Consider the following 15,850-nt stretch of genomic DNA (forward strand, 5'->3'; position numbering starts at 1 on the left):
GCCGCCCACCAGCAGCAGCAATCCCAGCACAGAGAAATGCTGAGTGCAACCCAGGGTCTCCCCAGAGATGCTGAAAAGGGGCATGGACAAGTGGCCCGGAGATGAGGCACAGAGCACACCGAAGAGAAGGCACCCAAGATGGGGAGGATAGATCCAAGCCACAAGTCAGAAGACTTCCAGGTACAGGAAAAAGGAAGGAAAAGCAGTCATGAGAAAGAACATTTTCCTGAGATGAAGATGAGAACCCCAATATGAAGCACGCAAGACAGTGAGCAGGACCACACCTGGGCGTAGCCCTGTCACTTTCCTGGATGTTGAGCTGAAAAGGGAAGCCGGCAAGACTCCAGGCCAGACGACTCACAAAAGGGGAAGAAGAGCCAGACTCTGACCTGCGAGCCTGGAGCAGCACGGCGCCAAGCATGAGAAACAGACCCAGGCCTCCCACTTCAGCAAAGGCATGAGTCACCAGCAAGAGGGAGAGACACTGAGTGCACGTCCCCTGTGCGCCAGACCCGCTAACAGGCAAACGACAAACTCACAGAAGGGACACCTCCAGACTGGGCAGCGGGATCGAATAGAGAGGTGGAGCCCCAGGTCACCAAACTGAGACTTAACCTAATTACATCGACGGCCTCTCCCAGAAACAGGAGCTCGGCCTCCATCAGGAGTCACCTGGTCGGCACGAGCGAGGTCATCTGTCTGGCAGACCCCGCGGTCCCCTGAAGGAGTGACCTTGGCCAACTAACCCGTTTTTCTGGGATAACGTCTTCGCCCCGCTCCCTTCTGCCCACGAAAGCCTCTCATCAGTGCAGCTCTGCGCAGCTCCTTTCTGCCCGCTACGCGGCAGGTGGCCGGGTTCAGGGGTCACCAGAGAGAGCCAATCAGACCTTCAAAGTTTACCCCGTTGGATTTTGTTGACAATCACAAAGTGTACAAATCACCATCGACAGGCAAGAACTCAGGACACTGTTCCTAGGAATGCTTCCTGAGAAATGGACTCGAAAAGGAGCTTCAGAAACCTACATGACCAGGGGACAGACAGCTCCTGGAGGAACAGAAACCGAAGGAGGAGAAGCCAAGGGGCTGGATCTGTAAGGGCCGTCCGTCCGTCCCTCTGATGTCACAAACACGGGGCAGCAATGAGGGGTGGGGGGAAGGGAGGAGCAGAAGGGCATGTGCAAAAATTAACCTGTTTCCAAACGTGACCCAGGTGCTTACAGTACTTGTGCGGATATTCTGGGAATATCAACTGCAGGTGATGAAGGTGTAAGTAGTGAGTGATTACGGGATATTTGAATTCTATTATCTCCCTGTTCTGAAGAAGCAGGATTCTTGGTATGGAAAATGGGCGAGACAAGGTAGAACGGGACTAACATATAAGCTGTAAGGTACTGCCTCTCTAAGAGATACGGTGTGTTTATTCGTAATTCCTAGCTCTGCTCTCCGAAAGGCCAATGAACAGCAGCCAGTCTGGAAGAAATGAGCATCCTTCACACCCAGGTTTTGTTCTGGGGACACAGAGGGCTCTGTGAGAGATGGCTGGCTCGAGATCTGGGCTGGGACGGGCACGACGCAAGCCTGACGTGCCTTGTCACAGCAGACTGGTCGCCGTGAAGCCAGCCGGAAGGGGCTCCTGTGCCTGAACGTGGGATGACCTGAGCTTTGATAAAGAAACCGACTGCAAAGGACTGAAACCTAACACATTCACAATGATGTACGCATTTTTAGATCCATGAGCCGGTCACTTTTGGAGGGTGACAGGAATATACAGGACCCACAGAAGGAAAGAATCACGTATGAATTCCACCACTGGGGAGCCAAATGCTAGATGAGGGACGTTTCTGTGTGTTAGTTTTATGGCCAATAAGTGAAAACTAGAAATGACAAAATGAGAGTATCACTGTTTTGTGACCCCTAAAGAATGAACGAATGAACACTGAAGCATCAATCGTTGGCTGTTAACCCACCAAAGGAGACACAAGCCAACATGGGTCCCCGATGGAATAATTCAACACCTTGTGGAGTCGGCAAAGACACCGAACCCGAGTCTGACCCCGGGCCAGGACCTAGCTGCCAAGCTGCAGGAAATACGGGAGCCAAGCACATGCTGGCTTGCACCTGGGCATGGGGCTGGGTAGCATCTGGACCGTGGGGCTTCTGCAGAGTCAAACCAGGTCTTCAGTCGATCAATTACAAAGAGGAGGAGAGGGGGAGCCTGTGGATTAAAAGAGACTCTAAAAACATATCAGATTTAAAGCAAACTGGCAGACTAACCTGAGGGGCAGGAGTGCTCCACTGGGCGCTCAAACCCGGGGCAGAGGAAGACATGACTACAGGGTCGGGGCAGAGGCTGCCGCCGGGAGAGCGGAGGAGGATGTGCTGGGGACGGGGAATGGAAAGGGACGCCTGGGGCACCTGGCCAAGGTCTATTTTCTGACCTGGCTGGAGGTTACCCGGGTGTCTGCTTTGTAAGAACAGAGTGTCCCCGTGAGCACAGAGCCGAGGGAGGCCTCCGTGTGCTTACCTGGGGGGTAGACCAAAGCCACGTGGTCCCCGATGCTCAATCTTGCCTTCTCCATCAGGGCGGCAGCCACCCTCTCTGCCCTTTTGTGCAGCTGGACACAGGTTGCAGTGCTGGTGACGGTGCCCTAGGAAAGTAGTCCGGGGATCAGCACGGAGCTGGGGGTAGGGGTCCGCTCCTTGGGCACCTGTGTGCACACCGCGCATATCTTGTGCCCGGAACTCCTTTGGTTAGGGCCCGGGGCCAGTGCCAGTCCTAGAGACACACCTGTTGTCTTTCCTAGTCGTCTGTATCTCAGGGAGAATTCCCAAAGGCGGCTCTTTCTCCAGCAGGGAAGGGACAAGCCGTGCAGTGTCCCAGAGAGCCCAGAGCGGTGGGCACGCTGCTTGTCCAGGATAGTGAGGGGCAGCCATTAAAGAAAACTCCCGAGGGCACCCGGATGGCTCAGTCGGCTAACTGTCTGACTCTTGATTTCAGCTCAGGTCACAATCTCCAGGTCGTGAGATCGAGATCCACATAGGACTCCACACCTGCTTAAGGTGCTTTCTCTCTCTCTGACCCTCCCCCAACTCGCTCGTGTGAGCTCGCTTTCTCTCTCTCTTTCTAAAAACATTTTTAAACATAAATTAATTAACTAAATCTAATTAAATTAAAAAAAGAAAACTCTTTTGGCCTTTCTGATAAAATATCTTAACTATAACAACATTATAAAGAATAATATAGAAAACATGCAGCGTCTCCTTACGTAAAACTATTCTGCCACATAATGTTTAAATTTTTCAAAAACAAATCATCACCACTCTGCAAACCACCCTTAATTCATCCTCTCCTTCCCCAGAAACAACCTTTATCCTGAATATAAATACACATAATAATGAGCGCTAAATAAACAAACACCCATAAGCTGGAACCTAACACATGCGTGCATGCGTAAACGCCCTCTCCCCCCCCTTCCCCGCGGGCGGGGGGACTGCACACTCTGCAGCCTGCCCTCCAGGAGCGCACAGGCTCGCCTCGCCTCTCCGCCAAGGACATCAGGACTGCAGACAAGCTCCCAGCGAAGGCCTCCTCCTCTCGGCTGACCAGAGTCGGGCAGGCCTCAGAGCTTTTTTTTTTCTTAAGGAAATTAAAATGCAGCTCGTTCTAAACATAATGCCCCAGAACAGACCAGCCTAATGTCAGAGCCCCTCCCTTCTCCACAACGTAGGCCAACGCTCTTGTCCGCAGAGCCGGGCACAAAGGCCCGCAGGGTGCGTGCAAGGGAGCTAGGCCAGGCAGAGCCTGCCAGTCCCCTTGGACAGCCACCTACACGGCCACAGGCCTCCTCCAAGGTCGAAGGCCAGCATGTCCTCAGGGACCTATGGACAATTCAAAACCGAAGAAGGCTGACAAATCAAAAGAAATGCGAAGTTTTACCAGTGGCTTTGAGGAATGTCAGGAATGAATTTGGAACCGGCCAGGCCCAGTCTTCTCCAGGCTCCTCCTTAGCTCCCTCTTGGCTTTAAAGACAGTCTGCCTCTCCACACGTGCCTGGTGGGTACCTCTGTGTGGCCCCCACCCAGGGCCCCTCCTCTCTGAGCTGCCACTCCACACTCACCCTCCTGCAACCCACAGGAGCCACTCAGAACCACGAACCACATCATGTGCCCACAGCTCAGTCCCACGCAGGCTTCCGGCCACACCATCTGGTAACAGCCAGCCCCTGGCCCTGCTGCCCCAGAGCCCTCGGTACTTGGGGCCATACCCCTGCTGCTCTCATCTTCGGGTTCCCATCATGAACTCATTTTACCTTGGCCACTTGTTAATTATTGGCTATCTCCATGCTTTAGAACGCAATCAGTGATTAAACAAATGTTTTCTGAACACCATTCTAGACCTGCGGATACACAGTCAACGGAGAACATAAAGTCTCTTTAACGGACTAGTTTTCTAGCAGAGAAGACTTACTTCAAGCGTCCCAAGGGCAGGACGGTTTCTCTCTTACTTAACACCCAGAGCCTAACAGGTATCAATAAATATATTTTGAATGAAGAAACAGTGGGCAGTAATGAGCAGAAACAAAAGCTAGACCAGCGTTTTCTAAGGCCACAGTGACCTGCCCTTTACGGCGTCCAAGTGCAAACGTTCTCACGGTCTGTGTGATGATGCACTGCAGTGAGGCGGGATTTTTATTGTTATTTAGCTTGTCATGTTTCTAAATTTTGTCTGCTGGCCCAAAGCTGGATGTGAGGGGTATAGCACCTCCTTTCTATCCTAAGAACTCCTGGTACAGTGTAATCTCATTGAAAGGGTAGCCAAAACCATGACAGTGAATTTCTGAACCTACCTCAGGATCAGGGCAGTAAACAGCACTGAAATATTAAAGCCCTACTCAAAAAGTCTAAATTCCTAATTTTTACAAAATAAACATTTCCTTTTGGCTTACTTAGAAGTCTTCACAAGCATACTGTTCTTAATTGAGAATTTTCCTGCTAAACACTAGCTCCACAGAAAGGTCACCGCCAGAAGAGGGGCGCGGGGAAGACAGCAGGGGGGAGGCTGGGCGGGGGCGCGGCTCCGGGGCGGGGGCTCAGCCTCACCTTGGCGTTGAGCAGCAGGAAGAGCGGGTGGTCGGGAGTGGTGTGTGCTCGCCACTGCAGCACGTCGGGCAGGAACAGGAACTGCGCAGACAGGCCCCTCAGTCCGCAGTCCGGCCGAGGGGCACCCTCCTCGCGCCCCTGGGCACCGCCGTTACCTTTCTGGCCTGGTCGCTGTCCTCCAGGTGCGCCAGCTCCCTCCCGGAGGCCTGTGCAATCCTCTTCCCGGCAACCAGGTTCCCCACGATCATGGAGGCCGGCCCCACCTCTGGAAGACGGGATTCTGAGTGAGCAGGTGGCAGCTCGGGGACGGACCGTCCTGTGGCTTTGGGGCCAGAACACTTTCTGTCTGAGGGGCGTTTCCCCCTTCACGAAGGTGCTGGTGCTCCGGAAACCAGTAAGGGTCATGGTGAGCGACGAAGAGAATCTCTCTCACACACAAGCAATGCCAGACGGAGACACTCGCCATCCGCCGTGTACCTGGGGTATGACTGGACCTCAGCCACAGCCACACGCTCAATACACTGCGTTGTTTTACTGCATTTCACATATAAAACAGGAAATTAAGTCTTCCTGAGTAAATGTACTTTATTTAATGATATTCTGTGTGTCCAATAATCAGTGAAAGGAAAATTAGCATTTACTAAAAATTTACATAACCAAGAGAACAAAAATAACAGTCAAACCGGTCTCTAAAATTAAGTTTTTAAATGTGTGACTCAGGGAAGGGAGAGTCAGGTGTCAGCAGCTCCAGGCTGTGGCAGAGCACGGGGTCACGGGGAGCGGCATGGCCGGCCCCCAGCACCGCAGTGTGTCTTTCGATCCCCGAGCTCCACGTCCGCTCTCAGGCCTCACCTCTACTCCCAGAGAGTCAGCCCATCGTTTTCTGAGCCTCGGAAGCCACGCTTGCATTCAGTCCCTGCGATGGGTGCCCACAGGCAGGTGAGAACCCCACAGGGTGACACGGTAAAGTTTTTTCATCTGCGGCGTGGTTCCAGGGAGGCAGGAGGCGGTGACTGCCCTGATGTAGGCCTGGCTCTTAACCCCAGCCCCACAGATGCAGGCCCCACGAGGGCTGTACCATTTAACCACGAGTGTGGCTGCCACCAACATCGAGACTGAACAGACAACTATTGCTACATAGGACCAACCTGGTTGTTTCTGGCGAGGTTTGGGAAGGTTGGTGACACAGGTGTGAGGGCACATCAGTACGTTACATGGGTGCAGCGTCCCCTCCAGAAAACGCTGCTTGGTTTCAGAAATGTGAATCCCTCCGAGAGGAGCCTTGGGCAAGGTGTTGGCAGGAACCAGCGCCAGACAGTACACGCCCACCTGGTGGATGCTGTCGACGGCCTGGAAGGGACAACACGAGACGGAGGGACTGAGACCCGGCATGTGACACAGCTGCCGAGGAGCTGACCCGAGCGGCTGGGAGATGGGAGCGGCACCGGGTGAGATCAAGGAGACATTCCGTTCCACAAGAAAACACGGAGAGACGTGTGCATGCATCTATCATTTAATACACACGCATACCGTGTGCATGCGCACACACACAGAAACCTGAAACAGTGTATATTAAAGAAAGGAAAATTAGATAAACCAGTGCAGCTGTGGGGGCAGAAACTGGACTTCTCTCAATTCATCTTGCATTCAGATTTGACTTTGGAGACATGTATATATTTTACATCCAAAAAACCTGAAATTTTAGAAAGCGTTCCCCAACAATTGAAAGTGAAATAAAAGAAATAAACTTGGCTGGACTGGACTTAGGTTGGCGGCAAAGTCCCAGAGAGAGAAGCTACTTAAAGTTACTTTATACACGGTAATTTGATTAGTCCACCCCTGATGAGATATGCCCTGTGGGCAAAAGAAATGCAAAAACATGTTAGCTGCTCTCAGAAATCTCACGTTTTAGAGGTAGTGTGGAGACCATTGTTCTGAGACTATGGTGTGTAGTGTGGCTTGAGGCAGATGAGGGATTCTGTTGGGAGCAGTTGATGTCTGCAATTTTTCAGTGTGGGGGCAAGGAGATCGATGAGTTCAGTAAAAATTCTGCGGTCTTGAATTTGAGCTGGAACCAACAGCATAAACTCATGATGCAGGTAGTCTTACAGACAGACATCATGTCCCACTCTGTCCACTGAAGAAAGCCCAGACACAGTGAGGAAGCCAGCAACATCAGGTGCCCAGATGGTGGTCCCCAATGCCATTTCCCCTAGGAAATAGCAGGGTCTCTAGGGTCCAGGCCATGACAGGTCTAGGATGCAAAACACACTGCCTTCCCCCAAGCATCTGAGCTTCCTCGCCTCTGCTATGGCCTCAAAGAATTCCAAGGGTACATGAGAAGGACGTAAGAGCCAACCTGAAGGGGCTCCCACTGACCACTGAATAATAAAAAAAACTATAATAGACTGAATCACATCAAGTATGTTTGCATCCACTAGTTCTTAGTGAAACAAATAAACAAAACTCAGTGGTCACTTGAAGAGGATTCTAAGAAACCACCTCACTACTCTGAAATCAATCCTTGATCTTGTTTTCCTGCACAGCCTGCCTCCAGGTCCCTGGGTGACTGAGGAGGACACGGCGCTCTCCAGAGGAGAAACTCCTAAGGCATCCCTGGTGAGCCTTGACAAGCAGGGTAGCTCCGCTGCGAACTCCCAACAGACCAGTGACCTCAGGAGTGCTGAACGGCACAGAGGCGCCAGAGTCACATGCTACCTTCCAGAAGGAAGTTTTGCCAGAAAACTGAGCCTAAGTCTGATGCAACTGCAACGTCCAGGGTGACTGCAGGGGACAGACGGCTGTATTAGATAACAGCTCAGAGGCACAATCATCAGAGCTCAGGCTAAAGAAACACCCCGCACAAACCACTTATTTTTGTGCACAAACTAACCACGGGAAAACTATGACAGAGGAAGAATCTACAGATTTAAAAAGACTTAAGGACCTTGTCCCCACCAAGTACAATTATTTTTTTACTTCATTTTGATCCTGAATCTAACAAACAAACTAAACATTAGATAATCAGGGAAGTCTGAATAGTGACCAGATATTCAATTACAACAAGAAATTACTGTTAGGATAAAAACTCTGAACACAGCAGGTATAGAGGGAACATACCTCAATGTAAGAAAGACCATATTTGACAAACCCACAGCTAACACCATTCTCAATAGTAAAAAGCTGAGAACTTTTCCCCTAAGATCAGGAATAAGACAGGGATGCCCACTCTTACCACTGCTACTCAACACCGAACTGGAAGTCTCAGCCACAGCAATAAGGCAAGAAAAAGAAATAAAGGCATCCAAACTGGAAAGGAAGAAGTAAAACCGTCACTATTTACAGATGACATGATCTTATATATAGAAAACCCTTAAGACTCCACCAGAAGTAACTCTTAGAACTGATAAACACATGCAGTAAAATCACAGGAAACATCTGCCGTGTCTCTGTACACTAGTCTAATGAATGAACCATCAGAAGGAGAAATTAAGAAAACCATTCCATTTACAATTGCACCAAAAATAATAAAATAAAATAAATTTAACCAAGGAGGTGAAAAACCTATACACCCAAAACTATGACATTGATGAAAGAAATTGAAGACACAAAGAAATAGAAATTCCATGCTCATGGATTGGAAGAATTAATATTATTAAAATGTCCACTAAGTAATCTACAGTAATCTACAGATTCAATGCAATCCCTGATTCCAATGGCATTTTTCACAGAACTAAAGCAAATTATCCTAAAATTTGTATGGAACCAAAAAAAGACCTTAAGCAGCCAAAGCAAATTTAAGGAACAACAAAGTTGGAGGCATCACACTTCATGGTTTTGAATTATATTACAAGTTTGGTAACCAAAATAGTATGGTATTAGCATAAACACAGACATACAGATCAACGGAATACAACAGAGAGCCCAGAAATAAACCCAAGCACATATTTTTTTATTAATTTGTGACAAAGGAGGCAAGAATATACCACAGGGAAAGGATGGTCTTCAATAAACGGTTCTGGGAAAACTGGACAGCTACATGCAAAGGAATGAAGCTGGACCACTTTCTCAGAGCATCCACAAAAATAAAATCAAAATTGGTTAGAGACTTGAACATGAGACCTGAAACCATGAAACTCCTAGAAGAAAACATAGGTGTTAAGCTCCCTGACACAGGTCTTGTTGACGATTTTATGGATTGGACACCAAAAGCAAAAGCAATGAAAGCAAACACAAACAAGTGGGACTACATCAAACAAAAAAGCTTCTGCAGAGCAGAGGAAACCATCAACAAAATGAAAAGACAACCTATTGAGTGGGAGTAAATATTTGCAAATCACATATCTGATAAGGGGTTAATATCCAAAATATATAAAGAACTCAAACAACTCAATGGCAAAAACAAACAATCCAATTAAAAAATGGGCAGAGGATCCAAATAGGCATTTTTCCAAAGAAGACATCCAGATGCTCAACAGGTACGTGATAAGGTGCTCAACATCGTTAATCCTCAGGAAAATGCAAATTTTTAAAAATGAGGGATCACCTCACACCTGTCAGAATGGCTAAGGTCAACAACACGAGAAACAACAGGTGTTGCTGAGGATGTGGAGAAAAAGGAACCCTCCGCACTGTTGGTGGGAGTGCCAGCTGGTGCAGCCAGTGTGGAAAACAGTACGGAGGCTTCTCAAAAAATTAAAAATAGAGCTACACTACGATCCCACAATTGTGCTACTAGGTATTTACCCAAAAAAACCAAAAACACTAATTTGAAAAGATAAATGCACCCCTATGTTTATCGCAGCATTATTTACAACAGCCAAGCTATGATAGCAGCCCGTGTGTCCACGGACCGAGGAAGGATAAAGAAGACGCGGTGTGTACGCCACAGATTATTACTCGGGCCATGAAGAAGAAGGCGATCTTGCCATCTGTGACAACGTGGATGGGCCTCGAGGGTATGATGCTGAGCAAAGTCAGTCAGTCAGAGGAAAACACGTCCCACATGATCTCACTTACAGGTGAAACCTGGAAACTGAGCGGACAGATTCGGAGAACAGACCGGCGGTTGCCAGAGCGGGGGTGGGGGCGGACGGAACGGGAGAAGGTGTCCGAGGGTACGAACCGCCAGCTACAAAACAGAGTCTGGGGTTGTAGCGCACAGCACGGCGACTAGACATAAAAATGCTGTATTGTACGTGTGGAAGCTGCTGAGACAGGACATCTGACAAGTTCTCAATCACAAGAAGAAGATGTGTAATTATGTCTGGTGAGGAATGTCTACTAGACTTATTGTGGTGACACTTCACAGTACATCTAACATCAAATCATTATGTTGTAGTCCTGAGATTAGTTTTCTACGTCACGTACATCTCAGTTTTTAAAAAATAAGTAAATTATTGTTAATTCTTAGAGATGTGATAACAGTATTCCTTTTTTAAAGAAATAAAATCTTTACAGATAAAATGTGATGTCTGGCATTTACTTCAAAACACTCCTGAGGGAGAAGCGGGGAGGCCAGGTAGGGACGAGGCCAGGTAGGGACACAGTCAGGACCTGGACAGGTAATTGTTGATCAGGGTGATGGGAACATGGGGTCATGATGATGCAGTTTTTGGATGTTGGTGAGTTTGGTGGGGTCCGGAGCCGACGGCCAAGAAAGAATTCTTGAGTCGTCTCCAGTGCAAAAAAGGTGGTTTTATTAAACCCGGGGGTGGGGGGGACAGGAACCTGTGGGCAGAAAGAGCTGCTGCTCCAGGGTTGTGAGGGGTGGCTGACTATATACTTTTAGGTTGGGGGAGGTAAGGAAGAGGGAGGTGTCCAAAAGGACTCTGATCTGCTCCAGAGGACTCGCAGGCTCCTGGAGGCCTGGCTATCGTCACGCTAACGTTGTTTTTCCCTGTAGCAAGGCATCAACATTAAGATTGGGAGTTTCCTGGAGGAATGTTACACTCAGCCCGCCTCGGGTCCTCGGTCCTCCTCAACAGATTGCAGGTTATAAGGACCTTTAATTTTATCTACATTCTCTTTTTCCTTTGTTTCTCACATCAATTATACTCTTCCTTTTGTTTGTTGTGCTAGAAACATTCCATAGTAAAACATCACACATTTTATTAAAAATAAATGTTGTGAGATACTCGTGGGAAAACAGTACTGGGAAGCTCAGGGTTGCCTGGCGTCCCTGACACAGACAGCTCTACGCCTGTTTCTACCAGCTTCCTTTCTCGGGTGCCTGCGCCAGTGCCTCATGCCACGTCACACAACTGGCCTGGAGATGGCGGGACACCAGGGGAAAGTCACCCGAAGCTTTGTACACCACTGCCCACAGCAGCTTTATTTGTAAGAGTCAGAAACCAGCAACCCAAACGTCCACCAAGATGTGAACAGACAAGAAGCACAACTCCACACGACGACACAGGCTCTCAAAACCACGCCAAGGGAAGGGAGCCGGACAGAGAGGCGACACTGTGCGAGTCCCTTTACCTAGAGCGTCTGTGGTGGAAAGGGAGACGTGCCATACCGCTCATGTGTGTGGACATGCAGCCGACCAGCGGCTCTCGGGCTGGGGGGCACGGGACAACCCACTGGCGCATGTACTCTGCGTCTTAACAACCGTGGCGCCCTGGTTCCTTGGGTGCACTGCTGCCCGAACTCACCGCCTGCACACCCACGATGGGCTCGTACTAGGCGCACTGCTGTCTGAACTCACCGCCTGCACACCCACGATGGGCTCGTTCTAGGTGCACTGCTGCCCGAACTCACCGCCTGCACACCCACGGATGGGCTTGTTCTAGGTGCACTGCTGCCCGAACTCACCGCCTGCACACCCACGGATGGGCTCGTTCTAGGTGCACTGCTGCCCGAACTCACCGCCTGCACACCCCGATGGGCTCGTTCTAGGTGCACTGCTGCCCGAACTCACGGCCTGCACACCCACGGATGGGCTCGTTCTACATGTAAATCCATCCCAGCAACTGAAATCCCCTCACCGGACAGTACCTGCAAGGGTCGTGCATGTCACTGAATGTAAATTTTACTGCCTTTCCCCCCAAAATAGTGCACTGGACTCTAGCTCAGTATTTAAAGAAACGAGTGCCGCCGTGCGGTTCTAGGGAAGGTGGTGCCACACAGCGTGCTGGAGGAGTGGGCAGAGGGACACGCGCGTGACAAGCAAGTGTGACGATGTGTCAACCACCATGAACCTGAAGACTGGCTATCAGCAGCTCTCTGCGCCAGGCCTTCCACGTCGCTCTAGCTTTGACGTTTTCACAACAAAACGGTGGAAACCAGCACCAGGGCAGTGACATACATGCTCGTAGCTCCCCCAGGGCCCCTGGCCGTGGCCTGGTCCGAATCTAAGTAACGGTCTCAACTGATATCACCCTAATTGACAGGAGTTACGGGACTGCTGTTTTAGGGCACTCTAACCCTCGCACGGAACTACAGTTTCAAAATGCTGTTCCCTCATCCTTACGAGGCCCGGATTTCTTTAGCGCCCACTGTGTGCAGGCAGCACAGGGTGGAGGAAGCCGCGACTCTCAGTAAGTCAACCCCGTGACCGTGTGTGGGGCGACGGGACACGTGGCCTGCTCGGCACTGGGCTAGAGACGGGCAGGCAGGCAGGGCTCCGAAGGAAGGGCATGTGCACTGGGACTCGTCAGAACCACTCTCCCGGAGACAGAGGCCAGGAAGGTGGCCAGCCGCCCGGGCCCACCTGCAGCACGCGGCTCATCCACTGGAAGCTGTCCTCCTCGGAGGCGTCGGGCCGCTGCTCGGCCACAAGCACGATCCGGTCATCGTGCAGCACCGTCACGGAGAACACCGCGATCCTGGGGGAAGACGAGGACAAAAATGACCACTCCGCAGAGGACACCAAACAGGACACGGACGCTTCCTCTCCCTTGAAATGGAGGGTCCAGATGTGCTTGTGGTGAAAAGGCGATCTAACAATGGGCTGCTTGTTGAGAACTGGAAACGTGACCAGTCCCTCATCTCCTACAGTACAGCTAAAATAAGTGCCAATTCGCTAAAACAAAGAGGACTTCGGTGCAAAGCAAAGCTTAAGCAGGCACGGATCTTAAAAGAAAATTTTCCTTAATTATGTTAATGCACGTGATACATTTCTTTGTGCAAAAATCTTTGTCTAGAAGTATTATCAGCTGTATTTTTTACTCTAACTGATCAAACCTCTTTCGCTAATGTGTTAGCATCCTGTGTTTTTTGTGGTGTAACGGGACTTGTTTCTCCTGTCTCGCCTTAGGAATTCCAGCGCTTTCCCTTGCTCTGTATTTACTGCCGTTTGCCTCTTACATTTGGAGCTGGTTTTTTCCCCGTGAGACAAGAAGCTGGTCTCCCCATCAAGCCCAGCATACCTCCTGCTCCAGCCATTGTGGACATGCTTGCTTTCTCTTGTTCTCCCCTTCGGCAGGTGCGTGCACAAGTGTGCACACGCGCACACGCACTTTACCCAGCACTAAATTTCCCTTGCGTTCATACATCTTGAATGTGTCTCTCTTAGTATCTCATCTGAACATGTTTTCACCAGAAGGGTCTTTTTGTAACAAAACTTCTGAAACTTATGTACCCAAGAATATTTTTATTACAACTGCACAATTAAGTGACAATTGGGATGAACATAAAATCTAAGTTAAAAATTCCTTTTAATAACTTAAAAACATCATTGCACTGCCACCCTCTCGAGCTGCCCCAGCGCTGGGGAGTCTCACGGCCTGCGCTTGATCCCGGTGTCGGACCCTTCTCGAGTCCCGCAAACCCAGCTTCGTGCTGCTCAGATGTTGCCCTCCCCTCCAGGCCGGGCCACCCCACTGCCGTGTCTGCTATTTAGATGCCCTTCCTCTCTCCCTGTCTCTCTTGGTTTTTTAAAGTTTCTTATTTCATCTTACTTTCTTTAACCTCCTCTGGAGTACTTCCTTAATCTGACTTTCCAGATCCTCACTTCCTTCTCTAGCCGTGTCTATCCTGCTATTTATTCCACCTACTGTGTTTGTGTTTAAGAACAGAGAACTCATTTCGTGTGTGTTGTAATATTTCTGGATGTGCTGCTTCTGCTAGCGTACGCACTGCATCGGCTGCGACTCTAGTTCTTTCTAACTTCTTTTTGAGAACAAGTGAGCGAGTACAAGCAGGTACAGGCAGAGGGTGAGAGAGAGTCTTAAGCGGGCTCCATGCCCAGCAAGGAACCTGACTCGGGGCTCAATCTCATGGCCCTGAGATCGTGACCTGAGCTGGACTCTGAAATCAAGAGTCAGACACTTAACTGACTGAGCCACCCAGGCGCCCCTGTGGCTCTATTTCCAGGTGGCTGTGGTGGTGGGGACAGGCAGGTGCCCCACCCAGTGGCAGACGCAATCACCCACACCCCCACTAATTGCTCACGACGGCGTTGCGTCGTCAGCTGCCTGCTCAGCCGTCAGCGCCCAGGGTCTCCCTAAGCCACTCAGAAGCAGGTGTCGCCACTCTGACATTATCCCCACAGACACCCGCACCAACAGTGTCCTGTTTCTGCTGTGAGGGCAGGTCATGATGTCCTGGCAGCCCCCGCTCGGGCATCCACACAGGCCTGCCCTGTTGGTTTCTCCTTGGTGGTAACCCCGTCATCCTGACCTACGAGAAGGGCCAGCAGCACCCACCATCTGGCGGAATTCCCTAATTATTTCTTTAAGGAATATTCAAAGGCAGGGTCTGTCCAGACTCACAGGTACCCTAGTTTGACTAATAAAAGCACCCCCTTGAGAAGAAGAAAATTTAAAAATGCAGTCAGCTGCGTGGGCCACCTGGGAGAAGGCACTGCTTCCTTCAGGATGAAAAGCTCAGGAGCTGAACAGAGCCAGACCCAGCTTCCCTCTTCACGCCCAGTTAACTGCCCGGGGTCAGAAAGTCTTGCCTAACACATTCAGAAAAGTTGAACAGATGCTCATCCCAGGAGCGAGGTAGGACCTTCCGTGCATCTCTCTAACCCTCAGGTGGTTCAGAGAAACTGGTCCTTGACGGTCTGAACCCGCGTGTGTGAGGTTCTAGGGTGCTGAGCCCTGTGTGCAGTGAGGACACTAATGGGCTCATGGCTGCAAACACCGTCCTTTTCTTCGTGAAGATTTTCTGATGAACAGGAATTTTTGGGTTTTGTGTATTCCGATCACTGGCTTTGCTTCTAGTGCAGACAGATTCTCAGACTTCAAGCAGAGAAGGGACCTAGAGCCGCAGCACAGGGGCCCGCAGCGCATCACCTGCCTCTGTAGACAAACTTCATGGGCTCCACGGCCAGCGCGGTGGCCACGAGGTCGTCCGCATTGTGTCTTCGAACTCCAACCACCATCAGCCCATCCAGCTTGCCCACGACAAAGACCAGGTTATCCTGGAAGCAAGGACACAGGTCAGGACTCAGAACACGCAGGCAGGCTCTGTGGGTCAGGTGGCTGAGAGCTGCTACAGTCAGCTGATGGCATACGGAAACCANGACAGGGTCCTGCATCCTGGTGGGCTGGGGTGGGGACAAGGGGACATCCGGGGAGGGGGTGGGGGGGCAGCACAGGAAAGGTGAAGTCGTACAGGACTCAGGCAGAGCTCCCAAAGTCAGCAGCAGGGACATCCTGGGCTGACAGCACTGTGTCGTGGGTGCTGTCCTGTGGACTGTGGGACGTGGAGAGCATCCCTGGCCCCTAGATCTGCACTGGATGTGGGCAGCATCCCCCCCACTGAGGTGTGGGCCTGTCTGGAGGCCCCAGTCGCGGCA

The 15,850-nt window shown here is 50.5% G+C and overlaps 1 protein-coding gene across 1 annotated transcript in view; it reads right to left on the reverse strand.

The window, feature by feature from the left end:
• Positions 1-1,834: 1,834 nt before the first annotated feature.
• DIP2A (disco interacting protein 2 homolog A) overlaps positions 1,835-15,850 on the reverse strand; it is an 87,721-nt gene continuing 73,705 nt past the window's right edge. Inside the window, 6 exon segments of the mRNA XM_034654093.1 lie at positions 1,835-2,648; positions 5,101-5,181; positions 5,256-5,365; positions 6,249-6,450; positions 12,815-12,929; positions 15,345-15,472. Coding sequence (XP_034509984.1) covers positions 2,427-2,648; positions 5,101-5,181; positions 5,256-5,365; positions 6,249-6,450; positions 12,815-12,929; positions 15,345-15,472 — 858 coding nt within the window. The 3' untranslated portion in view covers positions 1,835-2,426.

This window comes from Ailuropoda melanoleuca, chromosome 1 (assembly GCF_002007445.2).
Source record: "Ailuropoda melanoleuca isolate Jingjing chromosome 1, ASM200744v2, whole genome shotgun sequence".
Taxonomy (NCBI): Eukaryota; Metazoa; Chordata; class Mammalia; order Carnivora; family Ursidae; genus Ailuropoda; species Ailuropoda melanoleuca.